This window comes from Orcinus orca, chromosome 6, assembly GCF_937001465.1.
Source record: "Orcinus orca chromosome 6, mOrcOrc1.1, whole genome shotgun sequence".
Lineage (NCBI taxonomy): Eukaryota > Metazoa > Chordata > Mammalia > Artiodactyla > Delphinidae > Orcinus > Orcinus orca.
This window is the reverse complement of record NC_064564.1, coordinates 84,003,889-84,023,771: the sequence shown is the minus strand read 5'-3', so window position 1 is coordinate 84,023,771 and position 19,883 is coordinate 84,003,889. Positions and strand designations below refer to the sequence as shown.

The window sequence follows — 19,883 nt, the reverse complement described above, 5'->3', positions numbered from 1 at the left end:
ACATTATATCTGCTCCAATAGCCTTGAGGTCCATAAGGGCAGGGTCCAGTATTTGATTGATTGAGTCTGTCTTTTGTTCAGTATTACTTTATTATTGATCATTTTTCTCTCTGCAGATCACCGAGACAGGGCTTGAGAAAAACCAAACTAAATGCCTTCCCTGCCCTCAGGGAGCCCATTGTCAATGGCCTGTGTGTGTCAAACCGCAATTATTCCAGGAGCAGGACATCACATTTCTACAGCACCCCAAACTGTCTGCCTTGTCAGAGTGACTGTCATACTGTATGCCAAAACTTGTATGGCTGAACAAGCAGTCTTCTTAGGAGGTAGTCAGCCTAACGATCTAGGTTGCCATTTCTGGAGCTAAATTAAGAGCCATCCATGGCAATCTGATCCAGTGTGAACTCCTGATGGTCAGCTCATTGTCTTGGTCAGCTGTGTTGTCAGAACCTTGGTTGGACCCAGACACATGGAAAGTACATGGTAATATCTAAACTGGATGGGCCTGGACAAGACAGAATGTGGTAACGACTAATCTAGTTGAGGTGGAGGAGGTCATGGGAAGCATGGAGGACAGAAACACCATGCTAACTGAAGTCTGGAGTCTGTATGTCTAGAACTTTCTCCAACACCAATCTTAGTTTTATTTCATTTTCCCTCTTTCCAAATGTTTTGAATGTTTCCACCTTTTTCCTTTTTAGATCTCCATCAGGGTCTCCTTGTACAATTCTCCTTGGCACTTCTATGTGTCCACATGTCTCCCCTCCATCTCTGCTGCTTTTTCTCAGTATTTCAGAGTCCAGATTGCATCTAGGTACAGCTCTCTCTGTGTTACAGCTCCCTAATTTCCCAAGTGCCATTCTCCATGGTGCTGTCTCTTTCTTGAGCTCTCTGTCTCTGTGTGTGACTATGTCTCTGGTCTGGGTGGGGAATGTGGACTCTGACCCAAGATCGTGCTTTTGCAACTGGGAGTCTGCCAAACCCTAAAACAGGTTTGAGCTCCCAGAGTCTTGTTTCCTGAGTCTCCTCAGGGACAGAGTGTACTCAGGACTGATTGACTAAGGACACCCCCTCCCCCCACCCCGGCCTGACACACGACCTCTCTGTGGTTGTTTAAGGCCAAGTTTTTGGTCATTAGGGTCTATGTCTTAAGACATCGAGGGCCATGTCTCTGCTTATCCCAGGGCTGCAGAGGAGGGAGCTATTTGCTGGTGAAGTAGGAGGAAAAAGAGCCCCCTATTCCCCAGACATGGATTGGAAGCAAAGACAAATCACAGCCCTTCTGGGGCCCTGGGGACTCACCTGTAGTTCTGGCCCAGCTCACCGTCAGTATTATTTTCCTAGGACTGCTGTAACAAATTAACACAAACTGGGTGGCATAAAACAACACAGATTTATTCTTTCACAGTTCTGGAGGCTAGAAGTCTGAAATTAAGGTGTTGGCAGGGCCCTGTTCCTTCTGAAGGCTCTAAGGCCTCTTCTAGCTTCTGGTGGCTCCAGGCATTCCTTGGCTTGTGGCTGCATAACTTCAGTCTCTGCTTCTGACTTCACATGGCCTTCTTCTCTTGTCCTTATGTCTTCTACTGGATGTCTCTTATAGGAACACTTACCATTGGATTTAGGGCCCACCAGGATAATCCAGGATGATCTTAAGATTCTTAATTTAACTACATCTGCAAAGACCCTTTTTCCAAATAAGGTCACATTCACAGGTTCTAGGGGTCAGGACATGGACACATCTTTATGGGGGCCACCATTTAGCCCACTACACCATCAGCCATTTTGGAACTGAAGTGGGTGCACGGGATGAGAAGGAATGAGCTTGTGCTGGGGACCCTCATGTCTTCTGCCCATATCCCTCTTCATGTCCTTTGTAGGCAGTTTCATTTACTCCCATGGCTTCTATACTTGAGGACAGCCAAGTATCCCCAGGTTGGACTACCCCATGTCAGATCTATAACCACCCGCCAAGTGGATATCCCCACTTGGATGTCCCACAAGTATCTCAAATTCAACAGGCCTCTAGCCGAATTCATTTGTCCCCAAAACCTCTTCTTCCATACTCCACCAAGTGGTCTAAGCCAGGAGCCTGGTGCCATCTTTCATCTTTTCCTTCACGTCTGAAGGAAAGTCAAATCATCAAGCACTATGGATTCTACCTTCTAAACTTTTCATCCTCATTTTTCATCCTAGTCCACACTTCCATCACCTCTTACCTGGGTAACTGCACCAGCCTCCTAATGGGTCTTGCTGAGTCCAGCTAGCCAGGGTGATCTCTCTAAAATGCACATATAATCTCACTCCCTATTTAAGACCTCTGAATGTTTCCCATTGCCCTTAGGATAAAGTCCATAGTACTACTTGACATGGCTTTCAGAGGGCTGCCATTGCCCTGTTCTCCTTGATGGGTTTGCAACCTAGGTGGGTCCAGTCAGAGTGAAGCTCTCTGTCTCAAGTATTTGGTAACTGAGGGAATTCACTTTCACTTTGTCCAGACATGGATGAGGAAACACACAGCCTCTGGAACTGTGGGCAGCCACCTTGTAACCCCAATGGAAGCCAGCCTTAAGATGGTAAAACCATGGAAGGCAGAGTAGAATGGTAGAAAGCAGTCCTTGGTGATTTGACTGAGCTGCTGGATTAAGCTAACCCAAGTCCCCCACCCCCCCCCCCACCCCCCCCCCCCCACCCCCCCCGCCCCGTATCTGGACTTTTCAGTTGCATGAGCCGATAAATTATCTTATCTTATCGTTTAGCCACTTTGATTTACGATTACTTGTGACACAGTCTTACTGATATAAATTCCCTCTATGGTTTGGCCTGTGTCTACCTCTCCAGTTTCCTTTCTCATCACACTTTCCTTTGCAATCTATGCTCTAGCCTTATTAAACTTATAGCAGTTCCTTGAATGCATTGCATACGTGTGCATGTGTGTTTTATCTCCGAGCCTTTGTCCATGCTATTTGTCTCTCTGTCCACCGCACCCACATTGCCGGCCCTGCCTAGCCAGGTTTTGTTTTGTTTATCCTCCTGGCATCCTTCAGTTCACATGTCACTTCCTCCAAGAAGCCTCCCTGACTCCTAGGCTAGGGCCAGTCCCTTCACTCCTGCATGCATAGAAGCCTATATTTCCTTTGTAACGTGTATCTCACTTTATGGTGACTCCTTACCATGTGTGTCATGCTGGATTAAAAGCATTCATAAGGGCAGGGGTCACATTTCTCTTGTCCCCCATTTCATCTCCATGCCTAGCATAAGACCTGGTGCGTGAGAGGCATTTAATTTTTGTAGAATGACTGGTAATTATTATTCAAAGCATCCCTAGGGCTTCTCCAGTGAGTTGAAAGCAGAGGTTGAGGGTAATTAAAGGACAGAGGAAAAAAAAATTTTTTTTGGCCGAGCTACGTGGATTGCGGGATCTTAGTTCCCTGACCAGGGATTGAACCTGGGCCCCCAGCAGTGAAAGCACCGAGTCCTAACCACTGGACTGCCAGGGAATTCCACCCCCCCAATTATTTTTATTTTTAAAATTTATTTATTTGCGGTACGTGGGCCTCTCACTGTTGTGGCCTCTCCCGTTGCGGAGCACAGGCTCCGGACGCGCAGGCTCAGCGGCCATGGCTCACGGGCCTAGCCGCTCTGCGGCATGTGGGATCTTCCCGGACTGGGGCACGAACCCGCGTCCCCTGCATCAGCAGGCGGACTCTCAACCACTGCGCCACCAGGGAAGCCCTAAATTTATTTTTTTTAATTAATTAATTAATTTATGGCTGCGTTGGGTCTTTGCTGCTGCTGCGCGCAGGCTTTCTCTAATTGTATTGAGTGGGGGGCTACTCTTCACTGCGATACGAGGGCTTCTTAATTGCGGTGGCTTCTCTTATTGTGGAGCACGGGCTCTAGGCGCGCGGGCTTCAGTAGTTGTGGCTCAGGGGCTCTACAGCACAGGCTCAGTAGTTGTGGCGCATGGGCTTAGTTGCTCCACAGCATGTGGGCTCTTCCCAGACCAGGGCTCGAACCCATGTCCCCTGCATTGGCAGGCGGATTCTTAACCGTCTTCCCTGGCCCTTCTTTCCTTTGGCTTTAGGGGAGAGCTGCGGGCAGAATATGGTGTGCCTGACTTGCTCTGTGGGACACTGGGTCCCCAGGGAATCAGTTGTCTCCAAGTGTCCTCACTGTGTCTTGCTCAGCTTTGCCCTCTTCTTCCTCAAAAGTTGAGTGGTTTCCCAACCTGAGCTCACAGCAGGCTCTATTCCCCTGTCCTCTTCCATCCACCTAAAGCACATTCGCACACTGGCAGGATACCCAAACACACCCATCACTGACTGCGCCCTGGGAGTGTGCTCTGTTCCCATTACCTGGGCTCATGGTGATACCAATTGTCATGAGATTATCTGCCCCCTTCCACCCTTGAGCTCTTAGTGTGGACTGTCCCACATTCACCTGAGACAGTGTAGCCAGTCCTCCACCTATGTGGCATCACCAGTTCCCCTGTGACCCGTCCAAGGTACAGTCTGACCCAAACTCTCTCTTGCCTCCATCGAGCCCTTCAAGTTTTTCCCTGATCTAAGGCCAGCATTTCTCCTTCCTCAGCATACTTAGAATGTCAGACAGCTAGAGGCGGCCTCAGAATCCTGACAATACCCTGGTTCTTGGCTTCGGGCCCAGATTCTTAGGAGTCCTCAGTGGTAGGAATAGGGTCTAAAGTTTCTAACATTTTGCTTTTTAATAGCATTTTTTTCTAATTACAAAGTAATGCACGCATGCTCAAGCAGAAAACTTGGAAAAAGCAGAAACGTATAAGGGAATTTTAAAAGTCACCCTATTTATCCCATTCACCCCCTCAGTGGGCCAGTGCCTGGAACAGATTTGGTGCGTAATAAATATTTGTTGAATGAATTATCTTTGATCCCATCACCCAGAGATAAAAGCCACAATCACCTTTTGATTGTTTATCCTTCCAGTCATAGATATGTTATACTACCTAAATAAGATCATATTGTACACAGTTTTATGGCCTGCTTTTTTTCTCTCGGCAATACACTATGTGTTTTCCCATATTGATAGCTTTTTTACATCATTAATGCTTTCATATTATTCTTCAAATGGCTCTACCATAATTTTCCCAGCCAATTCTCTACCATTGGGCATTTAAGTGATTTCCAGTTTTCTGTTGTTACAACATCTTGCCACCCATCCTAGTACATATGTTTTTGTCCACATATCTATTTTTTAGGATGCATTCCTAGAAGTGGAATTGCTGGGTTAGAAGAGTAGGCACATTTTAAGATATCTCATGCATACTGACAAAATGGCACTGCTAATTTACCCTCCAAGGCTATTGCCAGTTTTCAAGAAGACCTAAGTAAGTAAAGAAAATCTGGTACATTTTATCTCTGGACTAGGTAACACAGACTCATCAACTCTAAGCTTTTGGCCAGAATTACAGCAATTCCGACCCACCATGTTAGTTATTGACACTTGCTGACCGGAAGCTAACTGGCTATCAGGTTTTGGATCAGTATGGAAAGAGAAAGCAAGTTAGTGACTTAAAGCCTATCAACTTTTCCGGGGGCCAAAATATTCAAAACCTGGTGACCCGTGAGGAGTCCTAGTAATAAAAGCATTGGGGACAACTGGACCCCGGTGTCTGGCATGGGCCCAGGACAGAATCTTAATTCTACAGGTGGGGCACTGCGACCCTGCCCGTGTCTAAACGCCCAACTCTCCTGACTCAAAGTCCACGCTGCTGCCCCAACTTAGTGCTACTCAAAGGAGGGCCACCCACTTGCCCCAACCTGCCCTGCCCCGAAAGGTGCCGCACACCGGCAGCGCCGCCCTGGCGGTGACCTGATGCGGTTCAGCTGGCAGCTGCGCATGCTCCGTCCTGCGCGCAGCCTCTAGGCGCCAGAGGGCGCGCTCCCCTCCAAGGCCCCGCCCCCACGGCCCCGCCCTCTGAGCCGTTGGGATTTGAATCTCCGGCGGGCTGCGGCTGGAAGTACCGACCCTCCAGTCCGGCATGGAAAGCCCGGGCCCCAGCGTACGGTGCCCGGTGCAAGAGCAGCGTGCCCGTTGGGAGCGGAAACGCGCCTGCACTGCCCGGGAGCTGCTGGAGACCGAGCGGCGCTACCAGGAACAGCTGGGGCTGGTGGCCACGGTGCGGGGCCCGCACACCCTCCCGTAGGGGCGGGGACCCCAGGGTGTAAGAGGGCCCCTACGAGGTCGGTGACCCTGACTGGGGTACCGTGGGTCCTGACCTGGACGCCAGCACGTAGGGACCTCAGGCCGACTTACACAGTTTCTAGCGGCGCCTTGGCACTGGCTTCATGTTTCTGCGGACTGCATACCGGTATTCTCTCCTTCCGCAGTACTTCGTGGGGATTCTGAGAGCCAAGGGCACCGTGCGACCACCAGAGCGCCAGGCCCTGTTTGGGCCCTGGGAGCTCATTTACGGCGCCAGCCAGTGAGTAGAAGGGGCGTGGGAAGAGAAAGGAGGGAGAGCTCTGGCCTCTGGCAGTGCACGGAGCTCAGAGTCGGAGCGGCCCCGGTTCACATTCGGAGTCTGCCAGTTACCTCACTTGTGGTCTTGGCCCAGTGCCTTAATCTGCCCCAATTCTCCACCCGTAAAATGGGGTAATAGCACTACCTCCGGGGCAGGGGTAGGAGAATTAAAAGAGGTGGTGCTTGAGTAGTTCTTGGGCTGCTCTTTTATTGTCCTGACCTACGCAGAGAGCTGCTTCCCTACCTCGAAGGAGGGCGCTGGGGACAGGGGCTGGAGGGCTTCTGCCCCCACCTGGAGCTCTACACCCAATTTGCTGCCAACGCTGAGAGGTCCCGGACCACCCTGCAGGTAACCTGAAGATGACCTCAAGTCCTCCTTCCCCTCTTCCTCCATACATTGCCTCTTCATCTGCAGACCCAAACTTCATTTATACTGTTCCTGCATTTATAGAGCCCTGTGGGTGTCCAGCTCTGTACTAAGTTCCCTGTAGGGAGACGGGGTTCTCTCAGGAGCACACAGCTTCCTGAGGGCTGGGGATGTGTACACCGAAGAATACAATAGTAGGAGAGGCTTCTCTCCTTGCTGCCAACTCTTTCCCCGTCACTCTAGGAGCAATTAAAGAAGAACAAACGTTTCCGGAGGTTTGTGCGACTTCAGGAAGGTCGCCCTGAGTTTGGGGGCCTTCAGCTCCAGGACCTGCTCCCTCTGCCTCTGCAGAGGCTCCAGCAGTGAGTGATCTCACCCTGACACAGCCAACTTCTCTTAGAATTCTGAGTCTGTATGATTGCTGCTCTCAGCTTTGTGGGATTCCATGGGATTTGTCCCACTGTGTCTCTCCTGGGACAAATTGCTCCCAAAAACTTTTTGCAAGAGTAAATGTGAACCCACTGGAGTACCTGGGCTGTGCAGCCTCAGGCCCTTAGCTGGGATTGTGGAACTTACACTGAAGTGAGGGGCCTGTAATAAGGTTAGCAACAGGGTTTCTGGAGATGAAAGGCTCGCCTAGCTTAGAATTTGTCCCTACGGATGAGTTAAGAACTTAGTTGTCTGTAGCATCCTCCTTAAGTTGATTAACTTTCACCTTGGGATCTGGCCTTCTGAACCTTGGTCAGTCTGCCCCTCTGACTCTTCAATGTGGAATGGAAGAGGGCCATGTGGTGTGAACCCAGGTTCTGAGTCTCAGATGAAAGAGGGGGATAAAATAGCCACAAGCAGGTCTTTCCTGGCTTTGCAACTGAAGTTTGTACAGGGGGTGATCTGTGTGTCAGGCAGGAAATTTTGCCCAGCTCTACTTCCCCTCATAACTTCCAACTGTCTAATTCCAGGTATGAGAATCTTGCCATTGCTTTGGCTGAAAACACAGGTCCCAACAGCCCTGACCATGAACAGCTCACAAGTATGTTCTTGCTCCTCCACAGCAGTCCTTGGAGACTGCTTCTCTTGTATCCATTTCTGGTTCTGACCTCCAACAATGTCTGATATGCCCCTATCTTCCAATGACTTGTATACAATGTTCCTATAGCCCTACATACTCTTTAAGAAGTTAGACTCTGACCCTGGTCCTCTCTGGAATAGCCTGTCTTTCACCACCACCATTCACCCGAAGTCAAAGTTGTGTTGGGAGTGGGGCATGGAATATTATTCCAGGGGCTGCCCGGCGGATAAGTGACACTGCCCAGAGAGTCCACACCATCAGTCAGAAACAGAAGAATGACCAGCACCTCCAGCGTGTCCAGGCTCTGCTCAGTGGACGGCAGGCAAAGGGGCTTATCTCAGGTAGTCTGTGTGCTTCCCCTCAATCCTCAAACTGCCCTTTTCCTACCCCTCATCCTCTCTTTTGCCAGCACATACCCCCCATTTCGTCAGCCTCCCTTTCCTTCTATTCCGTGCATCACGGTCCTGAAGCTGCACCAGAATAACAGCTCTCCCATCCCCCAGGTCGCTGGTTCCTACGCCAGGGTTGGCTGCTGGTGGTGCCTCCCCGAGGGGAGCCTCGGCCCCGAATGTTCTTCCTCTTCTCTGATGCACTCCTCATGGCCAAGCCTCGACCTCCATTGCATCTGCTGCAGAGTGGCACATTTGCTTGCCAGGCCCTCTACCCCATGGCTGAGTGTCAACTCCACAGGGTCTTTGGCCACTCAGGAGGCCCCTGTGGTGGACTGCTCAGCGTAAGTAACAGGCGAGAGCCCTAGGTGAGGTAGGAGAGGCCCAAAATATACCTCAAGTGCCTGTGCACCATTCATCTCCTAGGCCTGGGCCCCCCTCACAGGAACTGAGCCACCTACATTGAGAGCATAGTAGGGCTTGGGGTTCATACCTGGTTCTCACTTCAGCCCTAAATTACCTCAATGGAAACAGCAGGGCCTTTAGCTTAAGGCTGGACATTTCTGAGCCATGTGCTAAGAGGTGGTCTCTCCCTAGCTGTCCTTTCCCCACGAGAAGCTACTGCTTATGTCCACAGACCAGGAGGAGCTGTCGCACTGGTACCGCAGTCTGACTTTGGCCAGCAGGTAAGTTATTTTCCTTCAGAAGAGTGCTGTGGTGAGGCCCACGAGCTGGAGGCAGCAGTTTGGGGCCTCTCTCACGTCTGGAACTCACTCGCACCCCTCACCCCACTCCTCCATCCAACACCCTGGGTGGTTTTGTCAGAATAGAGTGCTCATGCCAGTGCCTGAACTATCTTCTCTCCACAGCAGCCAGAAGAACTAGAGGAATCTTACAAATTCGAGTCCAGGATACCTCAGAGTCGGGAGTACAAAGGAATCTTCTTCAGTACTAACAAAACACAGACTCTTCACGGTTTGAGAAGGGTCATTCTGTGTTTGCGTGAGACCAAGACACGCCATGTCATTTGACCAGCTCTTGAGAATCCGGACACCAAACCTGACCCAACTGAACCTCAGCTGAACCAGCTATTTTTATGTTGTATGTAGTTTCTATAATTTATTTTCCCACAGGATTTTAGTAAAGTTTTTTCTTTTTTGGAGAAGGCTTTTTATCTCAGCTATGCAATATGAGAAAAGGGGTTTCTGTGCCCTGAAGGCTGGCATGACGGCGGCCTCAGGAATACAAAGAGAAGGACTGGAGCTCCCTCTGTCTTCTCAGCTCCTGCACTGGAAGACAGCCTCTTTATGTCCTAATAAGGGAAGCTTTTCAAGAAGGCCCAGTTGTTTTTAGGCACCTAGTATGGGTGTGTGTGTGTGTGTGTGTGTGACCAGCTGGAATGGAAAAAGCACACAGGATCATCCAGTCACAAGAACAGACTCTGTTTTACTAAACTGTCAGCTGTTGTCCCTCCTTCCCGGTGGGGGCTGTGACTGGGGCCCTTTGCTGCAGCCTTCCGGCATCTTCTCCTTAGCCCCTGCTCCATTTCCCTGGGAGTAGCTAGGTTCCTCGTCCCTGTGCTCCAGTTTAGGGGCTCCTCCCAGGCCTGACTGTCACCAGCCTCTTCCTCGTCCTCCTCTATAGATAAGTCCTCAGGAAAGGGTGTGCTGGCCTCTGTGAAGAGGAAGATCAGGCATGTTCCAGTCTGAGAGGCTTTGTCTCTACCTCCACCAGACTCTCACCTCCCAACCCTGTACCTGGTTCTGGAACCTCCACACCCTTGTTTGGTTTGCTCTCTCGTAGCAGCTGGTGGATGGCCTGTAGCTTCATGTGCAAAAGCTCCTGCTGGGCTCCAGCCAGGGTAGTCACACTGCAGATATGTCCACTCAGAGGCTGCCCAATCTCTGTGCCCACCTCTCCCACCTACCACAAGTTCCCCTGGCCACAGGGTCATTGCTCTGCTTACCGCTCAAAAAGGGGCTCCAGCTGGGCCATCAGACTGTTCAGGTGTTGTTCTGTCTGGGCCAGCTGTTGTGTCAGCTGGGCCAGCTGTTGCTCTGGGGGTAAGGGAGAAAAGGAGAGCAATGGTTACCAACCTTCTGCTGTCCCTTAATCCCCCCCAAGTACAGACTTCTGCAAAACCCACCTGACTGCAGTGAATCCTTCTTGCCTGCCTCCTCTTGGAGAAAAGTAGCCTCATCTTTCCCCTGCTGTGGAAAAAGGCAAGGGCAATGAGGTTCTCAATAACCTCAGTCTTGGGGCTTCCCTGGTGGTGCAGTGGTTAGGAATCCGCCTGCCAGTGCAGGGGACATGGGTTCGAGCCCTGGTCCGGGAAGGTCCCACATGCCACGGAGCAACTGGGCCTATGCGCCACAACTACTGAGCCTGCGCGCTAGAGCCCGTGAGCCACAACTACTGAGCCCACGTGCCACAACTACTGAAACTTGCACACCTAGAGCCTGTGCTCTTCAACAAGAGAAGCCACTGCAGTGAGAAGCCTGCACACCTCAGCAAAGAGCAGCCCCCGCTTGCTGCAACCAGAGAAAGCCCACGTACAGTAACGAAGACCCAATGCAGCCAAAATAAAATAAGTAAATTTACAAAAAAATAAGTAAATAAATTACCTCAGTCTCCAAAGCCAGAAGGAGGAGGAGGACAATTTCAGGTAGACAAAACTAGTGGGTTTTTACCTCAGAGAATCACAATCACAACTAGTCCAGCTCCTCAGCTAGGACAAGAAGCAACATGTCAGTATGCCCCACACGTGGTTGTTTAGTCTACTGAAACACTTCCAGGAAGGAGCAGCTGTCATCAGTTTGATAAAGTTCTGGTTGTTAGTTTATACACAAAGCCAGAAACTGTCCTGTGTGCATCTTCTTTTCATGGTACTGATCAGAGCCTTCCAAAATCATCTTTTCAACGTGATAGCCCCTCAGGAATTTGAAGAAATTGGTCATACCCCCTGTCTTCTCTGGTTTAATAGTGCCAATCTTTTGCAGTCGGTGCTCATTTGACACGGTTTTCTCTGGTTGCTTTACTCTGGTTTGTTTTAAGAGCATGTACTGCTCTTAAAACAGTGCCCTCAAGAGAGTAACATTCTCCAGGAGTGTTCTGATCAGAAAATAAAGCACAATACCTCCTTCCTAGCATTGATTTGGGAAGTGGGTTATCACATCACACAACTGAACTTTGTCAAATAATAAACTGCTGCCAAATTATGTTTCTTTCATACTATACTTGGGTCCAAGAATATAATTTATTATCTATCCTTGTAAAATTTCATCATTATATTCAGTCCCTCATTCTAGCCTGTCAAGTCTATTTTGGATCACGATTAGCCATCCCTTCTAGTTTCATATCATCTCCAAATTGGCTCAGCCCTCTATATTCCAATGCAAGTAAGTGATAGGGCCAGGGCTAAAGGGAGAGCCCTGGGAGGTACTACTTTCCATTTCAACAGTTTCAATCCACCACAATATACTGTCAGTTCACATTGCAGGGCCTCCTTCCCAAGGAGAACTTGAGACTGCTTGTTACCTCGAACTCTAAAAGCACTTTGGCTACAGTAATCAACTGCTCGTGCCAAGGTTGGAATCTCACCGGGAACTGCACTTACTGTAGTATGGACATTTGCTGGGTTCAAATCCCAGCTCCACCAGTTACTAGCTCTGGGTGGTCTTGAGCAAGTGACTAAACCTCTTCACTGGCTTGTTGGGAGGATTAAATGTGATGATCATTATTTATTTACAGTTTACCAAGGGCCCTTCACATCCACTACCACGCTGGATGCTCAAAATAACCCCATAATCTTAGAAAGCCAGGGAACTCTTGTCATTTTACAGACTGAAGGGAAAATGTGTCTTCTTCTTGGTACCATAGCGTCCCCCTGGGAGATTCAGGCTCGGGGTATCCCCACCCCTGGTCGTCCCGCACCTGTAAACACTTGTACAGCACAAAAGCCACGGCGGCTGCGGTGTACAGCGCTCCCAAGGGCAGTGCCCCGGCCCAGGCCCGCTCGCGCTGGTTCTTGGGCGGTAGCGGCGGCGGCCGCCGCCGGGTTTCCGTGGCCCCAGGGCCGACCTGGGCGGCGTCCCCTGAAGAGGAGGGCAGAAGCGGTCAGTACAGCTGGGGTTTGGGGCCTGTGGGCAGTCCCAGCCTCCCTCCAGCTGCCCTCGCTGGTACCTGGGTGTGCCCGGTGGTCGGGGCTGGTGCGGTCTCCGAGCACCTCGGGCAGCGCTGACACAAGTAGCAGCCCCAGCGAACCCGCGAGCGACACCACGCTCGCCATTGCAGGCAGACACCGCGAGAACCGAGGCGGCGCCGGCGTAGGTCGGACGCACCCGAGCGCTCCCGAGCCCGTTCAGCTCCGGGCTTCCCAGGAAGGTCACGCCCACCCAGTGTGTGGGCGGGGCCAGGCCTATTTGCATAGCACTGTGGGTCCAGCTTAGTTCATTTAAGAAATTAGTTCATTTCTTACCTCTATATAGGTATTCTGTTAGCCAGGATGTCTCCAGAAGCGTACAGTCTTAGAAGATTATAACTGGAAGTGGTTTTTATTTGCCACACCACCAATTTCGTCACCCTAACCGAAAAATAAATTTCCCCTTGGCGCTATAAAAGGTTAGACCGCGAGACTCACAACGTAGCTTGTGCTGAAGGCCTGTTTCCTAGGCTACGAACTGGGGACTAGTTCCTTCTTTGCGCCTAGGGGAAAGTCCCCGGACCTCTGGCAGAGAGTGCCGCGTGCGCATGTACGTTAGACCTTCCCTGCTTCTCACGGTTAAGGCCGCCAAGAAGCGATCCCGCAACTGGTGGGAGAGCCGAGCGGCGTGTTGGTGGGGGTGTCATCCGTCTACTTCTATAGTTACGCAGGCAGTGCGCCATCGTGCGCACCAACCACACGGGGCTCATTCTCAGCGCGGCTACTTTTGTACCTTGCTAGAAAGTAGCAAGTTACACCCTTGAGCTACTTCTTATTCCTCCCCTTAACTACTTGTTCCTCCTGTGGCCTAATACATCACTGTATCATTTTTATGCAATTCGCATTTCGTGCGACGGCTTCCTCTTCCCCACCCTTTCCATCTGGCAAGTGCCTGTAATAGCCACCATTTATCGTGTAGCATGGTAACACGATAAATTTTTTTTTTTTTTTTTTTGCTGTACTTGGGCCTCTCACTGTTGTGGCCTCTCCCGTTGCGGAGCACAAGCTCCGGACGCGCAGGCTCAGCGGCTATGGCTCACGGGCCCAGCCGCTCCGCGGCATGTGGGATCTTCCCGGACCGGGGCACGAACCCGTGTCCCCTGCATCGGCAGGCGGACTGTCAACCACTGCACCACCAGTGAAGCCTCACGATAAGGTTTGATCTCTGCCTGGGCTAGAATCCTGCCTCTACTATTTGACTAGCCGACCACCCAGAGGCAGCCTGGGCTGCAGAGCAGAGTAGTCCAATCCTCGACTCTAAGCCAGTTGACATAATCAATGTAAATAAGTGGTTCAGGCCAGGTGTAATAGGATAAATGGGCCCCAGCTGATTGTTGCCTTTAGGGAATTTGGGCCCACTATTGCCAGCTCTTCTGATTTTTTTCCAATAGATCAACAAATCGGGATTTCAAAATTTGGAAATCTCCAGTTTTTAAATGTTGACGAGGAATCAGTGGCAGACTTAGCATATTTGACACCTGAGAGATTTTTTAAAAGTCTCCTCTTCTATATAACAAAATTATTTTCAGTAATAATCAGGAAATGAAACAATAGTGTCCAGAAAAGAAACTAATAAGGGCCAGAAATTCAAACAGTGAATTATTTCTTTTGTTGAACTCTGTAGATACAATCTTGACGATATAAAAAAAATAGTTAAAATTAAATATACATTACAGAACAAGAAAGGGTAATGGGTTAATATTTCTTAGTTACATTATTGTATTTTTTGAGAAAGGGGCAAAAAACTTATACTTACATTTAACCTGAGTAATGGATAACTCTAATTTCTTTTTTAAAGTTAACTTCTGCAAATTCGTCAAAAGTAATTTTTGCATATTCCTATTTAATAGAGAATACAGCTAGATTTGTCAATCTCCACGCACAGTTGATTAAAGAATGCCTTTTACTAATTTTCATATCAAAAAAGTTTCTTTCACATGAAGCAACAGACATACAAATAGGAAAAGAAAGTCTTAAACATAAAGATGTTTGGCAAAGATTCATTAAAATTCCATTTGTCAGTAAATTCCAGAAATTTTCAATACAAATAAAAACTAAGTGGTCACCTAGAATGACAGAATTAAAGTAACTCAACGTCATTTTATTTGACTTTTTAATCACTGTGCTACCATTGTTCATTGTAAATCTACTGGTTAAATGCAGGACTGTGTAATATCATAGGAGACAGAAATTGTGCCCAAACCAAAGAATAACTCCAAATGGTTAAGAACTAATTCTGGCTATAAACACATGTAAAATGAACCTGTTTGTGTCAGGAGCCAGTTGTATAACTGGGCGTTCTACAGATTAACTTCCATGTAGATTATAATAGTTTTTTTTTTTTTTTTTTTTTTTTTCTGGCCGCACCACACCGCAGGCAGGACCTTAATTCCCCTGACCAGGGATGGAACCCTCATCCCCTGCAGTGGAAGCATGGAGTCTTAACCACTGGACTGCCAGGGAAGTCGTAGATTAGAAAACTTCTAAAGGATAAGTAATATAAATGTGCTAATTTGAAGCTTATATAGTAGTATTAAAACTCATCAGTAACTACAACAATTTAGAATGTAGATCTACAAAATATTTTTGAGAAAGGAATATTTTATCACTGACATTTTTTAGAATTGCTGAAATTTGGTGATAATAAAAAAGGACACTGATTTTTAGTCAGTTTTGTTTTTAAATTCTCTACAGACAATACCCTCTTATTGCCTGGAGGGGCAGGATCTCTCCTGCCATCCCCATCCTTGGCACATTACTGCAATGATTTTAAATTTTTAAAAAACATTGTATGGGCCAGACAAAACAGATCTCTGACCTCTGGTCTAAGGTTTATATTTGGAACTTAAATCCCTCTTCCCACATCAACAGCCTCCCATGTGGTTGGGCTGTTTCTGGGCAGGGCAGGTACTCTGCTGCTCCCTGAAGCAAACAAGTGGAAACACAGGGCTGTTTCCCAGGACAGATCTGGGGCAGAGGTTGCTCTAATTCAGCTAACTTTTTTTTTTTTTTTAAGCCATCTTTAAATTTATTTTCCAAATATGAATCTCAATTAATGTTCATACACTGTCATTTAGCTTCAGGCTTTTTTAACCTAGAAAAAAATTCTCTTTTAAAAAATACATCTATTGAGGTATAACTGACAAACAATAAAGTACAAACAAAGGTGCACAATTTCATGATTGCTGACATATGTATAATGCATGAAAGCACAAGCATCACCAAGGCAATGAAAACATCCATCAGCCCCCACTCATCTTCAATCTAGAACACTGCTCCTGTCCCTCCCCATCTCTGTTTTTCATGATATTGACTTTTAGGAAAGCTTAAGGTCACTTGTCTGGTGGAGTGTCCCCCATTCTAGATTTGCCTAATTGTTTCTTCATAATTTGATTCCCACTGAACATTTTTGTCCAGGACATCACATGGGCAATGTAGAGTTCCTCCCACTGCATCCCATTAGGGACACAGAACATCACTTTGGGCACTTGGTTCAAGAGGTGTCTGTGAATGTCATGATGAAGGTCCCTTTCCCTGTCATCATCACAAGTGGTCTGTCTCTGGTACCCTGTTCCTTAACAAAGGCTTTGACCACCCGTGAGGATTCTTGCTGGCTCAGTGATGGCATTGTGGGTAGCAGATGGTGGTTCTCTAATTCTGCACAACTACACTTCACAGTTGGCATCTTCTCTAAAGAAGACCTTTCCTTCCCTGACTCCCGCTCCTGTGTTTTTAAAGGCACCCTTGGGTTCATGAATTCTTTTCCTCCATCCAATGTGTGTAACCCAATGTCTTCCTTTTTGAGGTCCAAAGTGTGCTGCAATGTGCCAGTAGAGCCCTTCACCCTGCCTCTGCATCCTTCTGGGTCCTAATTAGTTTTCAAGTACATCACTGCTGTCAGATATGAGCTTTCATTCTACTTCTTTCCTGAGAGTGGACCCAGAGCCAAGCATTTCTCCATGACACCCTGACTGTCTTTATTGGTGAAGGACATTGAAAAATCAAGATCTGGGGAAGTAAACCCTTTTCAATGTTTGATGTAAAACATTTGAGGGTGTACATGTTAAGAACTATGAAGGATCTGAATCAGCTAACTTTTGAGCTTGACAGCTCCTAGGGACAGTTTGGATGAAGTGGACCAGGGGGAGGGAATCAAGCTTCCTCTAGCCCCCAAACTATTATACCAATAATAATAACAACGACAAAGGTCATCTTAACACACGCCCCTCGGGTCAGCCTTAGGGTGTAGTGGGACTGTAAGTACCAGGGGGCCCCCTCATCACATTTCACTTCAAAACATGCTCACTGAGGAATACGTTCTCTGTTCTCTGTCATGGGACTCAGAGTTGGAGAGAAAAGGCATACACCCTGTGGCAGAAAGGAATCTCTGTCCTAAGGCCTGGCTTCCTTGTCTTGTCGCTCCCGCCTCATGCCACTTCTGCCCGCCTTGGGGTCTTCATGAGCTCACCTGCCCAGTGGCTCAGTAAACTCAGGCCTGCCTCTTCTCTGGCCGAAGTTGCTACAGGGTACAGGGGAGAGATGGGGGTGGGGGCGGAAGCCCAGGAACTGCTGGGTAGTGCAGGTGCAGGCACAGGGTGGTGTCTTTGTTCTTTCACTCATCCCTCCCCGCCCCCTTCCTCCCCGGAAACCAGTAACTTTGCCACCACCCGTATTGGAGGTGCTGAGCCGTGGGGGGCCAGGCCCAGGGAGGGGTGGGAGTAAAGGGGGCTGCCGCAGCTGTGTTGGGCCATAAATCAGGCTGACCCCTTGGCTCAGGGCAGGATGCCTGCAACTTCGGCTTCTGCACCAGCAGGTCTGAGCAGAAGTGACAACTACACGGATCTGCTAGCGCCTGGTGAGCTGGGCGGGACAGGGGCAGGGGGAGGGGTCACGTGGCTCCATGTCCCACCAGCTGGGACCTGGAGGGTTAGGCTGGGCAGTAACACACACACACACACACACACCCCATCCTCTCACAAATACAGGAATCCCCTCCTTGACCAAGGCCTGGGGACTATGGGCCCTCTTAGGGGCTGTGACGCTGTTGCTTCTCATCTCACTGGCTGTGCACTTATTCCAATGGACTAGTGGCTGGAGCAGGAACCATCCGGGACAGGGACGGTGAGTGGGGGCCAATAGAGATGGGTTGATCGAGCGTTCCCCCTTACCAACAAGCACCCTCTCATCCCCTAAACTGTGTGTTGCAGGCCTGGAGAGTCTGCGGAAGAGGTCCCTCTGTACGGGAACCTGCATTATCTACAGACAGGTAGGAAGCTTTCAGAGGGTAGGGGCACAGTGGCCAGGGTGCAGGGGGAGGAACAAGAAGTGACCAGATTCCTGTTCCCTGTCCTAGGACGACTGTCTCAAGAACCGGGGCCAGACCAACAGAATCCAACACCTGGAGGCCCTGCCAGGGTGAGTCAGTTGTGGCTGAAGAAGAGGGGAGGGAAGGTAGTGGGGGATTTTTCAAGGGTCCAGTGAACTTCTAACAGCCTTGCAACTCCAGGCTGCAGAGGAGGTGATGCGCTATACCAGCCTGCAGCTGCGGCCTCCTCAGGGCCGGATCCCCAGCCCTGGAAGCCCCATCAAGTACTCGGAGGTGGTGCTGGACCCTGAGCCAAAGCCGCAGGCCTCGAGCCCCGAGCCGGAGCTCTACGCCTCAGTGTGTGCCCAGACCCGCAGAGCCCGGGCTTCCTTTCCAGACCAGGCCTACGCCAACAGCCAGCCTGCACCCAGCTGAGACAGAGGGCCTGGCACAGTGGGGCATACAACTCCCCCACCTCCTCTGTTGCCAGGGTTACTGCTACCCTGTCTGGGGCATGACTGTTTCCCAACCACCCCCTAAAGACAGGCAGCCATTGCTCAGTCACAGGAGTTATGCTCCCCGAACTTCCTATCTGAGCTGTGAGGGAGACATCTCAGAGGAATGGCAGGCCCCCCGTTTCTTGAGGGTGGAGGAAGCAAAGGCAGTGGCCCCCTCTCCACCGTTTTTTTCCCTCTATCTATTCCTCTCAACCCCCAAACTCCCAGGTCCTCACTCCTTCCGGAGCTTAACCCGATCCTCCCCACTCTGGCTGCCTCTTAGTCTACCCCTGACACCACAGTGTCTCCTCAGACACAAGAAGTGGGGGGGGGGGGGTAAGAGTCTGAGAGGACACAGATGGGCATCCTCCTCAGGAGCCCACAAGCTGGAGGGGTCCTGGAGCTCAGTGACCTGAGAAACCCAAGCCTGGTCTCTGACTTGAGAACCCTGGCAGAATACCAGTCTCCATCCTGCCATCTCTGTTATGTGCCCAAGTTTTTAAATAAAACTTCTGAAAAAGTGTTTAGATTTCACCTAGAAAGCCACACACCTGCAACAGGCCCCACATGGTGGGGCGGTGACCTCTGCTCTCTGCACAGAGCACTTCTGGGAGCGTCTACCTGGGAAAGAGGGGCCAAGAAGGGCCGCAGCATCAGTGATGCAGGGGTGGGTGCTACGGGTGGAGGCCGGAGCCCAGCTGCTGCGGGAACGTCCCCAGGATTTGCACACAGAGCCTCCCCACTCCCATCACCTGCGGTCTGCAAGTTTCCCACCCTCTGACCTACTTTCCCCAGGGCCATCATCCACAGCCTGAGGTCTGGGCCATTTTCCCCTACAGCCTCTGTAGATCTCTTGACAGACCCTACTGAGGTTTGAGCAGAAAAAAAGGGGAAGCTGAGGCTTTTACTTCCAAACTTCTCTCCTTCCTACTTAGAGTCCCAGAGAAAATCACAGAGAAGGGAACCTTGAGCCTGAGACCAGCATGGTGGTCCCAATGAGAAGGGCGACACGCCTCACCACGCACACACAATAACCCAAATGCCCCAGGGTTCCTGGACCTCTGAGGACCCCCAACCTGGGCCTCCCCAGAAGAGGCCCCGGTCGCGGTTAACGGCAGGCAGCTGGGGCTGTGTGGGAGGGAAGATGGCTTTGGGGGCGGGCACCGGATGCGGGGAACCGCGGGCAGCGGGATGTGGGGTTCTGAGGGCTGCTGCGCTAAAGACGGCTCAACGTGTCCGCGGCCTGGGAGACGTGACGCCCTGACCTTGGAAGAAGCAAGGGGTCCCGCCAACCTCCTGGGACGAGCCGGGAGCCGCAGCCGAGGTCTTAAACGCCGCCAAGTTAGGAAGCCGACCTCCGCTCCCCGATCTCCTTCTCCCCGCGGGCTTCCGCGGCGCCCGAACCAAGCCCCGAGCGCCCCCGCCTGGTGCGACGCGGCCTCGTCACCACCTCTGCGCAGGCGTAATGCTGCCCTGCCCACAGCATGCTGGGAGATGTAGTCCAGACCGTGCGGGGCTGACCCCGAAAGTCTCCCGGGGCTTCTCGAAGCACTGGCC

General features: G+C 50.2%; 3 protein-coding genes across 5 annotated transcripts; 2 read left to right on the top strand and 1 right to left on the bottom strand.

Moving 5' to 3' along the window:
• The first annotated feature begins 3,867 nt into the window (after nucleotides 1–3,867).
• ARHGEF39 (Rho guanine nucleotide exchange factor 39) lies at nucleotides 3,868–9,488 on the top strand. 2 transcript variants are annotated; one of them, XM_033431079.2, is made up of 9 exons: nucleotides 3,868–6,154; nucleotides 6,366–6,460; nucleotides 6,727–6,847; nucleotides 7,109–7,227; nucleotides 7,825–7,895; nucleotides 8,147–8,275; nucleotides 8,438–8,667; nucleotides 8,921–9,009; nucleotides 9,196–9,488. In XM_033431079.2, the coding sequence occupies exons 1-9, from the start codon at nucleotides 6,017–6,019 to the stop codon at nucleotides 9,206–9,208; spliced, it is 1,005 nt and encodes a 334-aa protein (XP_033286970.1). In that variant the 5' UTR covers nucleotides 3,868–6,016; the 3' UTR covers nucleotides 9,209–9,488. The 2 variants fall into 2 exon arrangements, with proteins under 2 accessions (XP_033286970.1, XP_004271453.1); XM_004271405.4 differs by having other exon boundaries at nucleotides 9,193–9,488.
• Nucleotides 9,489–9,744: 256 nt separating this feature from the next.
• CCDC107 (coiled-coil domain containing 107) lies at nucleotides 9,745–12,779 on the bottom strand. 2 transcript variants are annotated; one of them, XM_012533649.3, is made up of 6 exons: nucleotides 12,506–12,779; nucleotides 12,257–12,417; nucleotides 10,470–10,530; nucleotides 10,290–10,380; nucleotides 10,081–10,193; nucleotides 9,745–9,997 (listed from the first exon to the last, which is right to left on the bottom strand). In XM_012533649.3, exons 1-6 carry the CDS (start codon nucleotides 12,609–12,611, stop codon nucleotides 9,750–9,752), a joined length of 780 nt encoding a protein of 259 aa, XP_012389103.1. In that variant the 5' UTR covers nucleotides 12,612–12,779; the 3' UTR covers nucleotides 9,745–9,749. The 2 variants fall into 2 exon arrangements, with proteins under 2 accessions (XP_012389103.1, XP_004271452.1); XM_004271404.4 differs by having other exon boundaries at nucleotides 10,470–10,533; nucleotides 12,506–12,777.
• Nucleotides 12,780–17,153: 4,374 nt separating this feature from the next.
• Nucleotides 17,154–18,849, top strand: SIT1 (signaling threshold regulating transmembrane adaptor 1). The gene is made up of 5 exons (XM_033431081.2): nucleotides 17,154–17,379; nucleotides 17,510–17,645; nucleotides 17,732–17,790; nucleotides 17,878–17,939; nucleotides 18,031–18,849. The coding sequence occupies exons 1-5, from the start codon at nucleotides 17,307–17,309 to the stop codon at nucleotides 18,262–18,264; spliced, it is 564 nt and encodes a 187-aa protein (XP_033286972.1). The 5' UTR covers nucleotides 17,154–17,306; the 3' UTR covers nucleotides 18,265–18,849.
• Nucleotides 18,850–19,883: the final 1,034 nt, after the last annotated feature.